This window comes from Tamandua tetradactyla, chromosome 4 (assembly GCF_023851605.1).
Source record: "Tamandua tetradactyla isolate mTamTet1 chromosome 4, mTamTet1.pri, whole genome shotgun sequence".
Lineage (NCBI taxonomy): Eukaryota > Metazoa > Chordata > Mammalia > Pilosa > Myrmecophagidae > Tamandua > Tamandua tetradactyla.
In genome coordinates this window covers 70,246,886-70,266,417 of record NC_135330.1, presented here as the reverse complement: position 1 = coordinate 70,266,417, position 19,532 = coordinate 70,246,886, and the positions used below count along the sequence as shown (strand labels likewise).

The 19,532-nt window shown below is 38.2% G+C and overlaps 1 protein-coding gene across 1 annotated transcript in view; it reads right to left on the bottom strand.

Annotated features, from left to right (window-relative positions):
- The window catches only part of LPGAT1 (lysophosphatidylglycerol acyltransferase 1), a 101,547-nt gene extending 84,864 nt beyond the window's left edge, over nucleotides 1-16,683 (bottom strand). The window contains 3 exon segments of the mRNA XM_077157749.1: nucleotides 15,463-15,727; nucleotides 16,602-16,658; nucleotides 16,660-16,683. Coding sequence (XP_077013864.1) covers nucleotides 15,463-15,727; nucleotides 16,602-16,658; nucleotides 16,660-16,683 — 346 coding nt within the window.
- Nucleotides 16,684-19,532: the final 2,849 nt, after the last annotated feature.

Sequence of the window (19,532 nt, the reverse complement as noted above, 5' to 3'; positions counted from 1 at the left end):
CTTCACCAAACCCCAACCAAAACCATTCCTGACAATCCTAAAGAACACCTAGGGCGTTATATAAGATTCTACCAAAGGTTCCACGTACTAAAGTACATTCCATAAACCTACAACCTCCTTAGATCAGATAAGTCCTGAAATGCAGAAGGACCACCCTCTCCAGAATGTCAACTAGTTCCACCCCACTATCCCATATTATCAACAGCTCCTTTCAACATGAAAAAGTTAGAATGGGCATAGCCCAAACAGCCGTAAAGAGCTGGAGAAAGATCAAAGCTGACAGTGGAGTTATACAGAGAAGGTAGGAGTTAACAAATGAGTATGATTGCTGAATCATTATATTGATACTTCTTTTAGTCTCCAGTATCTTAGAGCAGCTAGAAGTCAAAGCCTAAAATTGTGAAATTACAACCCACACCAAACTCTGAAATCTGTTCTACAACTATTGTGATATGCTTTGAAATTTATTGTTTTTGTATACATGTTATTTTTCACAAAAAAAGTCAAAAAAAATCACTTCAGCAGGAATTACTCTAAATCATACTATGTAGCAATGTTTTACAAATCAATAGCTTTGCTAACTGGTAGTAGGTACTCAATAAACATTTGACTGATCAATCACCTAACAAGATGCTTCTATAACTGATGCTCCATTTTATTTGAGAGACTAAACAGGAAATATTGTTATATCTAAAAATATTTATATGTGAGGCATGCAACTAGGTGAAAACCTTAGGACAGAATGTCGAATTAAATGTCAGAAAGAAAAGGAGAAATATTATCATGCCTCACTCCTATGGACTAATTATAATAGAGGGAGGAGGGCTGGGGGCACAAATGAAATCATAAAGAAAGATAGATGATAAAAACTGAGATGGTATAATCTAGGAATGCCTAGAGATAGTGACTAAATGTACAAGTTTAAAAACTATTTTTGCATGAGAAAGAACAAAGGAATGTCATCACTGCAGGGGCTGAAAATAGATGGTAATTAGTATTTTAAAATTTTAACTTATGTGTGAGACTAAAGCAAAAATGTTCACTTGGTACAATTTATATTTTTACTAGTGCAACTTATGTAGACAGCTTAACTGAACACCATAAGTACATGGAACCTTGAACAGGACAGAAGATTTTGCTGGTTTGTCCAGAGTGATGCCCCTGATAAATCCCAGAGTGATCTGAACAGTGAATAAAAATGTATTTACAAAGTCCCCTTTGGGGAATGGTGAGAAAGGGGGAAAATTCAACTTCCCCAAGTTGAATTCTTGATACTCTCTCAAGCAGTGCGGACAATCAAAGCTATAGGCTGAGCCCCCAATCTTGGGGTTTGTTCATATGAAACTTAACCCCACAAAGGATAGGCTAAGCCTACTTAAAATTGGGCCTAGGGTTCACCCCTAAGAGAACCTCATTTGTTGCTCAGATGTGGCCTCTCTCTCCAGCCCACACAACAAGCAAACTCACCACCCTCCCCCTGTCTACGTGAGACATGACTCCCAGGGGTGTGGACCTTCCTGGCAACATGGGACAGAAATCCCAGAATGAGCTGAGACTCAGAATCAGAATTGAGAAAACCTTCTCGATCAAAACGGGGAAAAGTGAAATGGGACAAAATAAAGTATCAATGGTTAAGAGATTCCAAACAGAGTAGAGAGGTTATTCTTACGCATTAAATAGATATCACCTTGTTAGTCAAGAATTAGTGGAGAAGCTGGAGGGAACTGCCTGAAAATGTGGAGCTGCGTTCCAGTAGCCTTGTTTCTTGAAGATGATTGTATAATGATATAGCTTTCACAATGTGACTGTGTAATTGTGAAAACCTTGTGTCTGATGCCTCTTTTATCTACCTTATCAACAGACGAGTAAAGCATATGGAATAAAGATGAATAATAGGGAGAACAAATGTTAAAATAAATTTAGAGTGAAATGTTGGTGATCGGTGAGGGGGAGGGGTGGAGGGTACGGTATTTATGAATTTTTTCTGTTGTCTCTTTATTTCTTTTTCTGAATAGACACAAATGTTCCAAGAAATGATCATGATGATGAATATGCAACTATGTGATGACATTGTGAATTACTGATTATATATGCAGAACGAATGATCAAAAATTACGAATGTTTTTGTTTGTTTGGTGTTCTTTGGTATTTAAAAAAAAAAATTTAAATACAAAAAAAAAAAAAAACCCCAACTCAGTGAGGGCGGTGAAATGGTGGCTCAGTGGCAAGAATTCTCGCCTGCTGAGCTGTAGACCCAAGTTCAATTCCCAGAGCCTGCCCATGCCAAAAAAAAAACAAAAACTCGGTGAACTGAAATCGAGAATATGTATCATATTGGGCCTATTGTAGGACATGACTCCCAGGGGTGAAAATCTCCTTGGCCACGTGGGACAGAAATCCAGGGACGAGCCAGGACCTGGCGTCAGGGGATTAAGCAAGTCTTCCTGACCAAAAGGGGAAAGAGACAAATGAGACAAAATAAAGTTTCAGTGGCTGAGAAATTTCAAACAGAGTTGAGAGGTTATCCTGGGGGGTATTATTACACATTATATGGATATCCTTTTTAGTTTATGGTATATTGGAGTGGATAAAGGGAATTACCCGTAACTGTGGATCTGTGTTCCAGCAGCCTTGTTTCTTGAAGACGAATGTATAATGATACAGCTTTTACAATGTGATTGTGTGACTGTGAAAACTTTGTGTCTGATGCTCCTTTTATATAAGGTATAGACAGATGAGTAAAAAATATGGATAAAAAATAAATAAATAAGAGAGGGGACAAAGGTTAAAATAAATAAAATAATAAGAAATAAATTGGGTAGATGGAAATATTAGAGGTCAATGAGAGAGAGGAACAAGGGGCATGATATGTACGAGTTTTTTTTCTTTTTTCTATTTCTTTTTCTGGAGTGACAGAACTGTTCTAAAAAATGATCATAATGATGAATACACAACATATACTGTGAGCCATATATGGCATGTTTATGTGTTAAATTTATCAATAAAAATATCTAAAATAAATTTATAGGACAACTCCTAATAAAATATATAACTAGTAAGCATTTCTTCAACATGAAGAAAGGAGTCATTTAATCCAATTATATTATTAAACTCTTGAAAAACACTGTTCTAACTCAGAAAACACTTTTAAATCCAAAATGGTTTGAAATCAGGATTTTTGATCACTGAATTAGCCTCATTATCAAAGTCATAATACATGACAAAGAGGATCATGAATTTCTAACGAATTAAAATACAAGAAAATACAATTAACACTCAAAACTTAATACAAAACTACAGTAATCAAGGCAGTGTGGTACTGGCATAAGGAAAGACATATAATGGAATGGAATTGAGAACCCAAACATAAACCAATAGATCTAGGGTCAACTGATTTTCTATGGTCAATTGACTTTCAACAAGGTGCCAAGATTATTCAATGGGAAAAGAAATAGTCTTTTCAACATATGATACTGGGACAAGTGGAGATCCATGTGCAAAAGGATGAATTTGGACCCCTATGCCAAACTATATACAAAAATTATTTTAAAATGTGTATTAAAATAATTTAAAATTATTTAAAAATGTATATTAAAATACTATATACAAAGACTTAAATGTAAGATCTAAACTATAAACCTCTTAGAAGAAAATAAGGGTAAATCATCACCTTAGATATGACAACAAAAGTACAAGCAACCAAAGAAAAATAGTGTTCTCCATATATTCTGGATACCAGACCCTAACAATTCAACAATGATAAGCAAAATAACCCAATTTAAAGTGTACAAAGCATCTAGATGGAAATTTCTTCAACGAAGATATACAAATGGTCAATAAGCAATTGAAAAGATGCTCATAATCAATCATCAGAAAAACACAAATCAACTCCACAATGAAATACCACTTCACACCCACTAGAATAATTTTTAGAAATGGAAATGGATGTGGAGAAATTGGAATCCTCATACTAGTAGGAATATAAAATTATGCAGCTGCTGTGGAAAACAGTTGGGCTGTTCCTCAAAAAGTTAAACATAGAGTTGTAAGATAATCCAGAAATTCCATTCCTTGGTATATGCCCAAGAAAATTGAAAACATATGTTCACACAAAAACTTGTACATGAATCTTCACAGTAGCATTATTCATGATAACCAAAAAGTGGAAACAACCCAAATGCCCACTGATATTTGTTTATCACTGAATAAACAAAATGTGGGCTCTCCATAAATGGATTATTTGACATAAAAAACAATGAAGTACTGATACATGCTACAGAATGGATGAACTTTGACCATATCATGCTAAGTAAATGCCAGACACAAACGGCCACAAATAGTACAATTCCATTTATATGAAATGTCCATTATAGACAAATTCATAGAGACAGAATGCACATTAGCATCATGGAGCTAGGAAGAGGGGAATAAGGAGTGACTGCTAATGGGTACAGGGTTTCTTTTTTGGGGTAATGAAAATGTACAGGATTAGAACAGGTGGTAACTGCTCAACCTTGCAAATATACTAAAAATCATTGAAATGTACAGTTTAAAAGGATGAATTTTATGGTATGTGAATTATATCAATAAAAAGTACAAATATACTTAATACTAAATGTATTAGTTTGGTAAGCTGCCAAAAAGCAATATACCAGAAATGGAACAGCTTTTATAAAGGTAATTTAATAAGTTATAAGGCTACAGTTCTAAGGCCTTAAATATGTCCTAACCAAGGCATTCAGAAAAAGATACCTTGGCTCAAGAAAGGATGATCTGGAAAGGCCCGTGATTGGCGTTTGCTGATCCTTGTTCCTGGCTTTGTTGCTTCCAGCTTCTGATGCCAGTGGTTTCCTCTCTCACCATCTGTATGAGCTCTCTGTCGGCTCTGAACTTTCTCCAAATGTTTCCTCTTCTAAAGGATTTCAGTAAACTAATCAAGATCCACCTTGAATAGTGGCATCATATTTTATCTAATTAAAATGTCACACCCACAATCGGATGTGTCATATTTCCATGGGGACATTCTAATCAAAAGTTTCCTCCCTACAATGTTGAATTGGGATTAAAAGAAATGGCTGCTTCCACAAGATTGGATAAGGATTAAAACAGGACTTTTATGGGGTATATAATACTTTCAAACTAAAGCTATACTGAACATTAGTATGTTTTTGGAGACTCAGAAGCATTCTGATGTTCAATGAATAAATGCTTTTCCCCTAAGGGTCAAATCATAAGAACTTCTAATTAAGAGCATACACACAATGTGTCATATACATGATTCATAATGCTTTAAGGTCTAAAAAATTTTCTGAAGATTGAGGAGGAGGTTTTGCTAAGCCTTAAGAAAAAGTATAACCTTGTGACTAAAATTTATGCTTGCTTTTTACAATGCTATATTTTTAATTTGCATATTATAATTTTAAATAATAACTAGAAATCAACTAGGCTTGTTTTATTTTTTCTATTTTAAATACATGAAATATCAAAGAGAAGTTACTGATTTTTTATAATGTAAATTTTATATAATTATAAGTAAAACTAAAGCATTCACTAACTACCGAGTACACACACAGCTGCAAACATTTCACCAGGTTAGTAATACAGTACACATGAAACTTGAAAAACCTTGTGACCACGTTCTTACTAATGGCACTTCATTTTTCAATTCCCATCATATGCCTCTTTCATGAAATCAGCAACTGTGGTCACTCACAATCTTTTAGTCTTAAGGGTAAGAGTTCATTAGTTTACAAACACTCCTAATGCATAAATGTAAAACTATCATATGACCAACAGAAATAGATTAGTAATTGTGATTTAAATTTTTTTTAAGTGAACATCATCCAGAGGCCTATAGGGTCCAGGGAGATGATATAAATGAGCAAAGCAGCCCAAAGACAGACAAGATCCATGGGTTTTCTTTGGTGAGCTGGAGAACGCAAGCCCCACCTAAAAGGGGCAGTCACTATTCAGTTCTAGCAAATTGCTGTCAGGCAGGAATGAGAACTCACCATCGCCAGATTTTTAATTTCTCAAGAGTAGCTGGAAATCTTGATTTTTTTCCATGTTTTGTGAAATCTAATTTCTAAATGTTGGCAACTAATTAAAAAATTTTTTTTAATAATGATAAGGCCAATTTAGTGATGGAGAGGACATGGAGAAACAGGAACACTTATTCACTGATGGTGGGAATGTAAAATGGTACAGCCAATGTGGAGGATGGTTTGGCAGTTCCTCAGGAAGCTAAATATAGAGTTGCCTTGCGACCCGGTATGTACCCAGATCTGAAAGCAGTGACACGAACAGACATTTGCACACTGATGCTCACAGAGGCATTATTCACAATTGCCAAAAGACAGAAACATTCCAAGTGTCCATCAACGGATGAATGGACAAACAAAATGTGATACATTCATATAATAGAATATTATTCAGCAGTAAGAGGGAACGAAGTCCTGAAGCATGTGACAACATGGATGAATCTTGAGGACATTATGTTAAGTGAAATAAGTCAGAAACGAAAGGACAGATATTGTATGATCTCACTGACACGAAGTAACTATAATATAGAATATAGGTCACCAGAATATAGAATGCAGCTAGAGAAGGGGACACAGCTGCTTAATACGTGCAGAATATTAACTAGGTTGAGCATAAACATTTGGAAGTGAACAGAGCTGACAGTAGCACATTATTATGAGAATAATTAACAGTGCTGAATTGTGGATGAAGGTAGTAGAAAGGGAGAAGTTTAGAGTCATGGAAGGAAAGCTGGAGGTTAAAACATGGGAATGCAAAACTCAGAAACGCTTGTGGGAGAAGATGACTGTGATTAACTGTACAAATATAAAAATGTCCTTTCATGAACTAGAACAACTGTATAATACTGTTATAAGATGTTAACAATAGAGGGATATATGGGGGGAAAATGTACCTACTGCAAACTATGGACCATAGTTAACAGAAATATCTTAATATCCTTTCATCAACACTAACAAATGTACCACACCAATACAATGGGTCAATAACAGGCAGTAGAGACAAGGGGTATGGGATGTTTTGAGTTTATTTTTTCTATTTTCATTTCTTCTTCCAGAGCAATGAAAATGTTCTGAAACTGATCATGGTGATGAATGCACAACTATGTGATGATACTGTGAGTCACTCATCATAAACTCTGGATGGTTTGTATGGTGTATGAATATATCTCAATAAAATCACATTAAAAAATAATAATAATAATGCTAGGGCCAAATTAAAACACATCAGCTGCTGAATATAGCCACTGGTTTGCAAACTGAAAAGAAATTCTTCAAACAAAGGCAAACACTCAGTAAAGCCTAATTTTAGATCAGGAATGACAAACACAGAACCTAGTTTCAACAATATTTAGCAAAGTTTGGGGGACACTGGTGATTCTTAAAAGTTTTCAAGGTGACCCACAGACCAGACCCAAGAAGAGTAGTATTAATGTCACATTTCAACCATATTCTTCCCTGATATGCCATAGATAACTCACTTCTTCTATTCACTTTAGTGATGTCTTCTTACTGTAGCCAAGTGGAAACAGTAGATGACTTAATTACTGCATTAGTAAGTAATCTAAGAATCAAAATAGTCTTGGAATTACTGGGAGGAAAAAAAATACATTTTGTAAGCTCCTTATTGCTTCTGGACAGACCTCAAAGACAGTTAATTAGATGGTAAAATTGGTCTCCATTTTATAACAATCAACTAGAGAACAGTAAAATGGCTACAGAGCTATCTGAATTATAATTACATAGCTGAATAAAAATCTTGTGTTATACTTTCTGATAGGAACATGGTAGAGTTGTACACATGACTCTTCCTGGAAAACACGTATACACAGCAACAAGGTGAAAGGGGGGAAAGAACCACAAATCCCCTTTTCAGCAAACCTAGGAAAAAGAAATCTAAAATGTCTCAGCAGTGCTGAGACCAAACAAGGCTGACGTCAGACAGAATTTATGTTGGGTATGGGGTACAGAGACAAACAAGGCCAATGTAAGACAGAATCTACGTTGGGTATGGGGTACATGGCATGTGATGAGGAGGGCCCAGAAATGGCAGATATCAGAAAACAACAGCAAATATTATACTTCCTTAAGGGGGAAAACTAGAATTGGCAGCAGGAGACCTCCTAGACCCAGTACAGTTTGGAGGAGATTTGTGGCAACACATAGATACATATAATCTTGAAATATACCCTGATTCCAGCCACAAACCTGCAAATATCTGACTGAGGAAATTCAACCATGAAATCAAAGGACTAAAAGGGTAATTGACACGCAGATAATATCAGAAAAATGGTAGAATGGGAAGAGGGGAAGGAATTTCAAAAGAATTTTGCCACCGTTCATAAAGGGCAACTAATCGTTACTAAACTTTTTAGTTTTAGAGAACTAAAAACATTATATAAAGTAAATAGTAAGACAAAAACACAAACCTTCCTAAATATCAGAACAACAACAAAAGAGCAAAGAAAGACTCAGTGAAAGACTTTAATAAATATATACATATATATTCAGAAAAAATATAATGCAATGACAGAGCTAAGATATATCTAACATATCAATAAATGTAAATGCATTCAAATCATATTAGAAGACTTTTAAGCAAAACCTAACCCTATAATATATACTAGAGATGTATCTCGCGTGTTTGAAAACAAAAGGATGTGCAAAGATATAATGTGTGTGTGTGTATATATATATATATATATATATATATATATATATATAGCTATCATAAAACAAAAAGAAAGCAGGATTTATTTAACCCAGCTAATTCCAAATCTTGAGCTCTTAACCACTACAAATATTACATACACTGCCTCACATGTTTATGTAATTGTGCATGTGGGTATGTATGCATGCATGAATATACATTAGATATTTAAAAATAACTATCTAAAATAATTATTATAAACTTTTTTGAGTAAGATCAGATATCAAGTTTGTACTCCTACCAGATGGCTTGAGTTTAAAGCAATTAGTCATATCTACCTTTAACAGTATATTTTCCTATAAAAATCAAAACACTGTACTGAAAACTTGCTACTTGACTTATGTGAAGATCAGCTGTCAATCTAATATCATGCAGTAAAACTCCTGTGATGACAATTTACTGTCAAGTATTCAAAAAATAAAATTCCAGTTGAGTTTTTGCTCTCCATTAGGGCAGAGACTTAAGGAAGTGGTATTTTATGAAATTTATAGTATACTACAAACATTTCTATTCAAAAAGCAACAATTTTTTTTTACCCTTTTGCAGAAATCCAAACTATGCTATCACTTTTAGGTATAGAAGAGGTGTAGCTTCAGAAAAAAAACTTCATGCCTCAGAAACAAAAGGCTATATGGGTAGGAAAAATTAAGAAACTCTAGAAATACTACATAAAGGTCAATAATGGCTCTTTAAAACAAAAATAAACTTGTGGTAACTCAAATTAATGCTTAAGGGAACTGTGAAATATCTGTGCTTCAGTTTCAACATCAAAAACAAAATAGGTAATGTAATGCTTGGATACATCCTAGAGTATATTAAGCAAATAACCAAAAAGTATTGGCAAAGTCCCTTGAGGGATGGGAGAAAAAAAATACAGAACTATTAAACTTTACCACCATGGAAACCCCTGATACTGTGTCAAACATTTGGGACACCCAAATGAATAGGCCAAGGATTTGATCTTGAGATTTGCTCATATGAAGGTTATATACGCAGCAGAGAAGCTTAGCCTACCTATAGCTATGCCTACGAGTCACTTCTGGAGGCCCACTTTTGTTGCTCAGATTTGGCCTCTCTGCTTCTAAGCTCAACTCTGCAAGTGAAATCATTGCCCTCCCTGCTACATGGGACACGACATCCAGGATTGAAATTCTCCCTGGCAGTGTGGGAGATGACTCCCAGGGATGAGCCTGGCCCTGGCACTGCGGGATCAACAATGCCATCCTGACAAAAAGGGGGAAAAGAAGTGTAACAATAAAGTATCAGTGGCTGAGAGAGTTCAAATAGAGTTGAGAGGCTACTCTGGAGGTCACTCTTACACAAGCTTCAGCTAGACATTGCTACTTACCACAACTTGCCAAACCCCAAGCAAAAACATTCCAGCCAATCCTAAAGAATACCTAGGATGTTATATGAGGTTCTACAAAGGTTCCATGCACTACAGTGACATTTCAGAAACCTACAACCTCCAGATGGGTCCCTGGACCAGATAAGTCCTGAAATCTAGAGGGGCCAGCTTCTCCAGAACATCAACAAGTTTCATCCCCCTATCCCATATTATCTACAGCCCCTTCCAACATGAAAAAGTTAGAATGGCCAATAACTCCAAATACACGCAAAGAGTGGGAGAAAGATCAAAGATGATGGTGGAGTTATAGAAGATAGGGTTTAAGAAATGAGTATGAAAAAAAAAAGAAAGAAAGAAATGAGTATGATTGCTGATTCATTATAATATTTCTTTTAGTCTCCAATATCTTAAAGCAGTGCGAAGTAAAAACTTAAGATGGTGGAACTGTAAGCCATACCAAACTAAAATCTGTTCTACAATTAAGGGTGTTGAGAAATGCTTTGAAATTTATTGCTTTCTTGTATATATGTTACTTTTCACAAAAAAAGAAAAAATATATATCTCTTCTAGCCTCTAATGTTTTGGAGCAGCTAGGAGGAAAAATTTGAAATAGTGGAATGGTAACCCACAACAAACTCTGAAATCTGTTCTGTATCTACTTGTTGAAGTGTACTTTGGAAATCATTGTTTTTTCTTTCTTTTCTTTGTATATATGCTATATTTAACAATTAAAAAATGTCTTTAAAACAAACATACAAAAAACAGAAAAGGGAGGGAAATAATTATAATAGTACTAACCTGATAAGACTGTTGTGAGGATTAAATAAGTGAAGCACTTACAACACTGTTTGGTTTACATTTCAATAAATGTTAGCTAATAATGTTCACAACAAAGATGCAAATTTAAAACTGACATATTCATATATTAAAGATTTATCCAAGCCTTTAAATCTACTATAATTACCGATGAAAGCTAGACAAGAAATCCATGGAAAAACACTTCCCCAAAAGAAAAAAAAAAAAGGAATTTGAAGCCTCCTTCCCCTAAATTTCCTATTTTCTCCCTCCCACCACCAACACAGATGCTAGATCAGGAGGCCCACCTTTTAATCCCACTCTAGTATAGAATAATCCCAGCATACATTCATAGTTGGTGTACTCATCTCCCCACCAAGACTACTGTGAGATCCTTAAAGTCAGTGATTACATCTTGTATATCTCAGTACCTGCAGGGCACCTGTTCTGAAATAAATGTGTTATTTTTGTATGTTAATAAATGTGGTGTTATAGGAAATATATGTATATACACATGATCTCATTCAGAATTTGTATTTTGCAGACTGCAATGATCTTGCTATAAAACCTTTCAGAAAAGTAGGCAAACGAAGTCACTTCAACTGGGACCAAGAAAGAGAAAGGGGATCATTCAAGAAACACTTACTGAGTATATCAGGCAAGGAGCTGGGCTCCTGAGTCATAAAGACCATGTCTCTGCCTCTAAAGAACTCCCAGCCTGGCAGCATACAACAGGTAAGGATCTCCCCTCATCACTGAGTAGAAATGTGAAAGCTGGAGACAGCTGACTCCAAGTTCTCCTAAATATGGTGCTATTTCCACTAAAACAATGCCTTTCAAAAACTGGTGGTAGTACTCACAGTAAAAAAATATATTCTTAGCACTGCCCACCACACAGATACACACGTTCCTGATCTTTTATATTTAATGCAATTCTGACTGTAATCCTTAACATATATTTAATGCTATTCTATTTCACTTCCAAAAAAATGTTCATGTTGACTAAATTGGATTTATGACTCAAAGACTGAAAAACACTGTTCTAGAAAATATATTTTTAAACTTTCTCTAGAATTTCAAGATCACATATCATTCCTAATAATTACTTTTTCTCACACACTGAATTTATTTCACACCAAAAATAAATAAACTAACATACAACCATGGCAGCTGTCACTTGGGAGGGAGGGAGCTGGGAGGAGACTAAATCTAATCTCCCTCAGCTTTCCCTAAAGCCTTCCCAATCTAAGGAAAACAGCATTTGCTAAGAAAGAAAAAGCTTGGTGGCAAGTCCCCTTGCACTCCAGCCACCTTTCAGCCAGACTGTAGCCCATTAAGATTCTTACCCTATATAGAAATTCTGGAGTTTCCGCTGTAATGAATATTTTGAAACTATTTTATATACAGAAACTATAAGTGTTTGGACAGGGAACAATGAATTTATCAAAATAAGGGAATGAAAATCAAAATAAGCAATTTTAAATAAACATTTTTTAAAAATCTCTCTCTGAAATTTGGCAATCATCTCCTAAACTGGGGGGTGAGGGCTGGCACTGGGGGGCTGATTTATCCCAGATCTGAATAAAACATGCAGAAGTGGATCATTAAACTAGTATTTCTTCTGGTTTGCCCTTGAAGTACCGGGGCAAAGGCAGCATAAAGCTTTTCTTCAACATGAAATGTTCGGGTGGGAATGTGTAACAATCATCACTACCCAGTAGCAATCTAGGGACCAACAAACCCCAGTGCCATCAGACTTCTTTCAAGAACTGCATTCTCCTGATGAGACACAAAGTCAGAAACAGACAAAGTCGAAAAACTTCCTTTTCATCTTCTGTCCATGGGCAGTAACTTCAACTCTGAGAATGCAAAACGAAGTAAAAGTATTTTCACCCAAACTCTTGGACTCACTAACCTCACAAATCCCTACCCAAGAAGAATGTTAGCGTTGGGCTTATACAAACAGTCTTAATACTTTAAAGGACTCATATTTGTGAAATCTGCCTCAAATTAAGAGAGTTTTATAAAACTTTAACAAATCTTGTCTTCTCAAAAAAAAATCTGTTTGGAATGAAAAAGATGTTATTTTTATAAACTGCATTTTTCCTAAGAAAAGGGAGAAAGTCACACTTAGTATTTACCAGCTCTGTGCAATATAGAACTTTCTGTGATGACGTAAATGTTCTACAACCGAGTTTTCTAATACAGTAGCAACTTGAAATGTGAGCACTTGAAATGCGATTGGTGTGACAGGAACTGAATTTTAAACCTTATTTCATTTTAATTAATTTATATTTAAATAGCCACATGTAGCTAGCGGCTACCACATGGGGTGGTGTAGCTCAGATATTCAACATAAATCCTTAGCTACAAGCTAAGTAATTGTTAGACTGAATGTCACAATTTGAAAAACTGGCATTCTAAACCAACATTCCATTGTCATCTCCCCAGTTAATATCTAAGGCTTATCAGGCTTCTTCAGAAGTTGTTTTTCAATAAAGTTTTGGCAATACTTATTCTAAAACAGAAACATAACTAGGTCTACTGAGAAGAATTCCTTTGGCAATATTCAATTTTCCATCTGAAACTTAGGAAAAGGGAGAGAGGAGGGAAAAAAAAAACATCTTAGCAGGCCCACCCTCCTCTTGACACAAAGGAAAGAAATGATCTCTTATTCATTTCTCCTATTTAAGGAGAAATGGACTCCTATGGACTCCTATTTATGTTTGCTTCTTTTAAGCCTAGTTGTGGCTTTCAAACTCATTCCTACAGTTATTTGGCCTCTTTGACTGTGTTCTATAATGATCAAACTATGACTAAATCCTCTAAAATCAAGTATTGGAAAACCATTTAAAACATATATACTAAAATATTCTATATTTAAATGAAACAAATCAATCAAACTGGCAAAATGCAGCAGTCTAAAGAAGAGCAGATGCTTCAGAGAGACTAAAATATGCACACCATGCCAAGACCACATTTCAGGCAGGTGGCAAAAGAAACTACACAATTCCAAAGTCAGCAAGGAAAAGACATCCTAAGAAAATATACTTAAAAACACACTGCAGCCATGCTGTGACCACAGCACAACTAACTTTAACTCCAAGAGGCACCATTACATTTCCTATAATTTCAAAATCAATGTCAAATTAATTTTTTCAGCTTCCCATCATGATAACACTTATACATAAATGTACCACATTTACAAGAACAAACATTAATTTCATAATGCTTAACCTGTATATAAAAATACTATGAGCTCATTTAAAACAAGCAAAGCCAAGTATATAAAGACACTAGTACCACATAACATATTTGGTGAAAATCAAACTATACCCAGCAAAGCAATTCTAAGACAGTCATGACATTCAGATAAGAATACAGCACCACAGACTAGAATTTCATTTTATCTCAACCACTGCTACTGCTACCACCATGTCCTAAAAAAGGACTAAATGCTTACCTACTGTATTCAAAGAGAACTAGCATTTCAACAAGACGCATGACAAGGAAGCAATGCATATACTATTCCAGAGGCTTCAGTTTTTCTAGAATAATAAATGGCATTGCCAGAAGGAGAAAAGGCTTCATCAGGGCAAGTGAGAGCACTCTGTCATAGAGTCTGTCAGACTCCAACCAAGCAGTGTGCTGTCAGTCCTTTTCTCATGTGCATGGATAAAATCTGCAGATGCAGCCTGAGCAGGAAAGAAGGAGACAGAGAATTTACAATGGGAAACTGCTGTTAGAAGTGGAGAGTTTTATCATAGAATTTTGTAACAGGCAAGTTCCGTAGAGATCATGCTGCAGATTCACAGCCAATAGGGTCTGTAGTTCATAGCTTGGAAGAGTGAAGAGGGTACTTTCTTGAGTAGCACAGCAAAGGCAAAAATTCTCAAAGTACACAAAGTTTATAACCAGTAAATAAACAAAACACTACTTCTCATTTAGTCTCACAAGTCTGCTTCAGAACAGTTACCCCTCCTTTCCAAAATACAATTTAAAAGCAGAAATAAAAATCTACTTAAAGACATTAGCTTTACATAAAACTCAACTTTTTATATATAATATTCTATATATAATAAAAAGATAAAATATCGATTACAGTAAACAAAAGAAACATACGTAACAGAAAAGAAGGCCATTTTTGCTTGGCTTATACTATTGTTAACACAGTGTATACCACATTAAATGAAAAACTTAGCACAAATATGGATCAGTCATTTTCTAAATTCCTAAGGTTTATGGGCTAAATATCTTAACTTTTCACTTTTTATAAGCCCTCAACTCCTTTTTAGCTTTTATTTCTCTAAGAAATATTTTCTATAAACAATTTTAATAAATGAATCTCAATCGCATTAAAAACCCTAAGGAATTTAGCAATATATAATTACAAAACTACACTTCTGAAACTATCATGCTTCCTAATAGAATTGTTTTCTATTATTTTTTTCAATAATCAAAGCATAAAAGCATCTGCAATCCAAACCGTAATATATAAATTTAATCATGGCCCGAGTTAAGCGAACATTATACATTTTTCATATATATTAAACAAAAGTGCTCCTCCTTACCTGTATATCCAGCATACCATCCCCAAGAAGCCACCATTCCTAAAAGCCATTTATACATGATTCCTTCAATGTACCAGAACCGCTTACTGTCCAGCACTCGCAGAGGCTGAAGTATGATTACATAGCAGATGTAGGAAGGAATAGCCACCAGGTTGTTGGCAACCATGAAGGCAAACCTCATCACGGCTCTCACCAAAGTCCAGCCCAGCCAGGGAGCTTCCTCCAAAGTCATCGCCATTCTCACATTGGAGTCGGCCCTGGCTTTCTGCGGTGAAAGAAAAAAATTATTTTAAAAAAGGATTAAACATATCTAACTAGTCACCAGCAAAGAAAACGCTTCCAGCATAAAAAGAAAAGACAAGACGAGGGTCTAAGCTTTCCCGGTGTAGTACCTCAGTGATCTCTCTGGGAAATTCCAGAGGGGGACAGAGAGCGAGGAAGGAGGAGCCGCACAAGGTCAAGGGAGCTGTTCACAGAGACAGAGGGTATGTCACGATATATTCAGCAAATGATAATACAATTCACACCAACGGATGGCTCGTTGACCGCCCCCCCCTCCCCGGACCGCGTCTCACTGCAGTCGTCTATTAGGATTTTAAAGAAGAAAAATAAACCCACATGCTTCAGGCACCCTCAGTATTGCAAAACTGACGACACGCGTGAAAAGGCTGAAACATGGACCTCTCCATCAGATTCCCAGACACCGAGAACCCCGCTATCCTCACCAATACCATTCCTGCACACTGATCCATGGTTTAAAAAGCATTAGCATTAGTCAAGACTGAGGCTAAGATTTTTCATTTGTGGCAGGAGGGGCGTTATTTTCCCTTTTTTAAGAAAAAAAAAGGACAAGGGCCTGGAAAAGAGAGAACATAAAGGTGAGAGGAAGAAAGTGGACGTAATAGGAGGAAAAAGAGGAAGGGCAGCAGAAGGGGGGGGGGGCAGAAGGAGGGAAAGGGCCAGGGGCCAGGGATGAAGAGAATAAATTCTCCGACCAGAGAACGGGGAAGCGAACGACGATAAAAGCAGCCGGGAAGAAGGGGAGACAACAGCGCTAAAGGGGCGGGTGGAGCTCGCAGCGGTTTACAAGGACGTGGAGAGGGTCGGAGCGGCGGGCGCGGCCAGCGCGCGCGGCTCACCTCGGCGGGCGCGGACGGCGGGCGGGCGGCGGCGGAGCGCGAGGCGGACGGCGTGTGTCCCCGGCCGAGGAGTCGCGGTCATGGGCGCGGCGGCGGCCGAGGAGGCGCGAGTCGCGGCGCGGACGGGCGCGCGGGCGCCCTACTCCCCTCGCGGCTGCCTGCGGACAGAGGGACGGCGGGGACTCAAAGGCCGGACCTGTCACCGGGGCGGGTCCCGGGGAGGCGGGCGGATGCCCCGCGCCCCCGCCTCCTCCCCCGGGCCTACCGCGCCCTGGTCCCTCCGCTTAGCCCCTCACGCCGCCGCCGCCGCCTCCCTGAGGAGGTTACGCGACGACGACACCCCCTCCCCGCCCCCCAGCGTCTCCCCGGGCCCGTTTCCGCAGCCGCCTCAGGGCCTGCGCCCGCCGGGCTGGGGGTTACCTCGGGCTGGCCGGGCCCCGGCCCGGGTGGCGGGAGCCGGAGCAGCCGGAAGAATGCATGGCCGGAGCCGGTAGAAAGAGGCGGCAGCGGGGCCCAGCCCCGCTTCGGCTGCGGCGCGACTCGCGCCCAGTCTCCGGCAGCGCCGAGACTCGGTCCCCAGGGCCTGGCCGCGTTCTCCGGTCTAGCAGGGAGGGGCGACGGGGAGGAAGCGGCGGGAGCCGGGACTGCGGCGGAGGCGCCCCCAGAGCGCCCTCTAATGAAGGCGCAGCGGCCACCGCGGCCCGCGCCCCAAACCCTGCTGGTTAAGGGTCGGGGCCCTTAGGGCTGCCTGGCGGCTAGGCCAGGACCTCCCCGAGCCAAGGACCGAGGAAAGGACTGCCCGGGGAAGATCTAGGAATGAGCCCGAATCCGTACGCCACACGAGGAGTGTTTTGGTCCAAATTGAGAGATCTCTTTTCAGCCAAAACTGCTGCTTTTCATTGTTGGGGTTCTCTTGTCTAACAGGCCCACCACTGCCCAAACTGGGAGCTATCTCCTTGAAGATGGAATCTCTTTTTCTTAATGCCCTCATGGCTTTTCTTCAGAATCTTTCTAGCGTATTAAGGTCCAGAATTTAAAGAGCAATTCATTTTAAGCTCCAGATTTTGTTTCTGGAAAACACCTGGAACATTAACAACAATTCCTATTCCCCATCCACTCCTCTTCCCCCACCCTCACCCCCCAATTCAATGGGAATGTGAGATCTACACAGAGAGACTGAAATTTAGTCAAGGAGGGAAAAGTGCTTAATCAGGTGGCTGGTCTTGAGTAAGTGCTCAAAACACGGTGGCCACAGGTACCCCTGGACAGGCTTCTTCCCTCCTGGAGTACTGTAGCTGTATTCTGTTTCAGAGGTGGGACCACTCCATGGAGAATAGAGAAAGCAGGCCAATGACTTGCCCACCTGAACATTCTCAAATGGCCTGCCCAAAGTTAAGTTAAAAAAAAGAAGGGGAAAAAAAAAACTTATAAAACTTTATGTCCAGGTGAACTCACTGCCTTCCCCCCTATATGGGGACATACCTCCGAGGGGTGTAAATCTCCCTGGCAACGTGGAACAGGACTCCAGGGATGAGCCAGGACCTAACATCATGAGATTGAGAAAGCCTTCTTGACCAAAAGGGAGAGGAGAGAAGTGAGGCAAAATAAAGTTTCAGTGGCTGAGAGAGTTCAAACAGAGTCAAGCAGTTATCCTGGAGGTTATCCGTTTTTAGTTTATGGTGTGTTGGACTGGCTGGAGGGAGATACTTGAAACTGTTGAACTGTGTCCAGTAGCCTAGATTCTTGAGGATGATTGTATGATGATATAGTTTTTACAATGTGATTGTGTGAGTGTGAAAACCTTGTTTCTGATGCTCATTTTATCCAGGGTATGGACAGATGAGTAAAAAATTATGGATAAAAAATAAATAATAGGAGGGATAGGGGTAAAACAAATTGGAAAGATTGAAATACTAGTGGTCAATGACAGGGAAGGATAAGGGGTATGGGATCTATGAGTTTTTCTTTTTATTTCTTTTTCTGAAGTGATGGAAATATTTTTAAAATGATCATAGTGATGAATACAACTGATGATAATGTGAGCCATTGATTGTACGCCATGTATGGACTTTATGTGTGTGACGATTTATCAATAAAACATTAAAATAAAATAATAAAAACCTTATGTCCCTTAACCATATTTGTAAATGAGGAAGGAGGAGGCAATTTTTACATGTCCCCAGTTAGCTGCCATATTTAAGTCCGAATGCTACCTGTTCTGCCTGCTTTGAAAATGTTCCTCACTCTGATTGTTTGGACCCTCAACTTTATCTTTTTTAATTTCAGTTCCTCTTTAGTTCACAGAATATAATGAGGTGAAGGAAGAAAATTCACCTTATACCATATAAAAGAATATTTTATATTTCCGTTCATCATGGCATAAGGTAATATTTGAATGCACAGAGTCTGGCTGAAAGTGTTTATTAGAGTCCTTTCCATTTATTATTTGTTTTTATTTATATATTTCACTAATATATTTTAACTGTACAGGGCATAAAAGGGCAGAGGCTCTGTCTGGGAACTTTCCATGTAAGTTTAACTGATGTATAGTAATAGGAGAATTAGATATTCCAGTTCTGTTCCCTGTAGTCCATCTGAGAATTTAGGTGCTAAGGTGAAAGGATTTTTAAATAAGTCTCATGAGAGAAATAACATATGTACTGTAGATTATTATTAGAAATATGCCATTGTATTCTTAAGTAAGATGAGGCACAAGCTTCTTCTGAGACTCAAGAGTAAACTCCCCAAAGGATACTGGGCCACGTTCATGATCCATCCCACTCAATCTGGTGCACCTGCCAGGTAAGCACTGACTGATACCTAGAAAGAGATAACCTACCCTGGGATTTACACCCTACCTCTGAATCACAGAGCATCTGCCTAAGAGCTAGACACACCTGCACTTAATGAGATGTAGTTAGTACAGGGCAG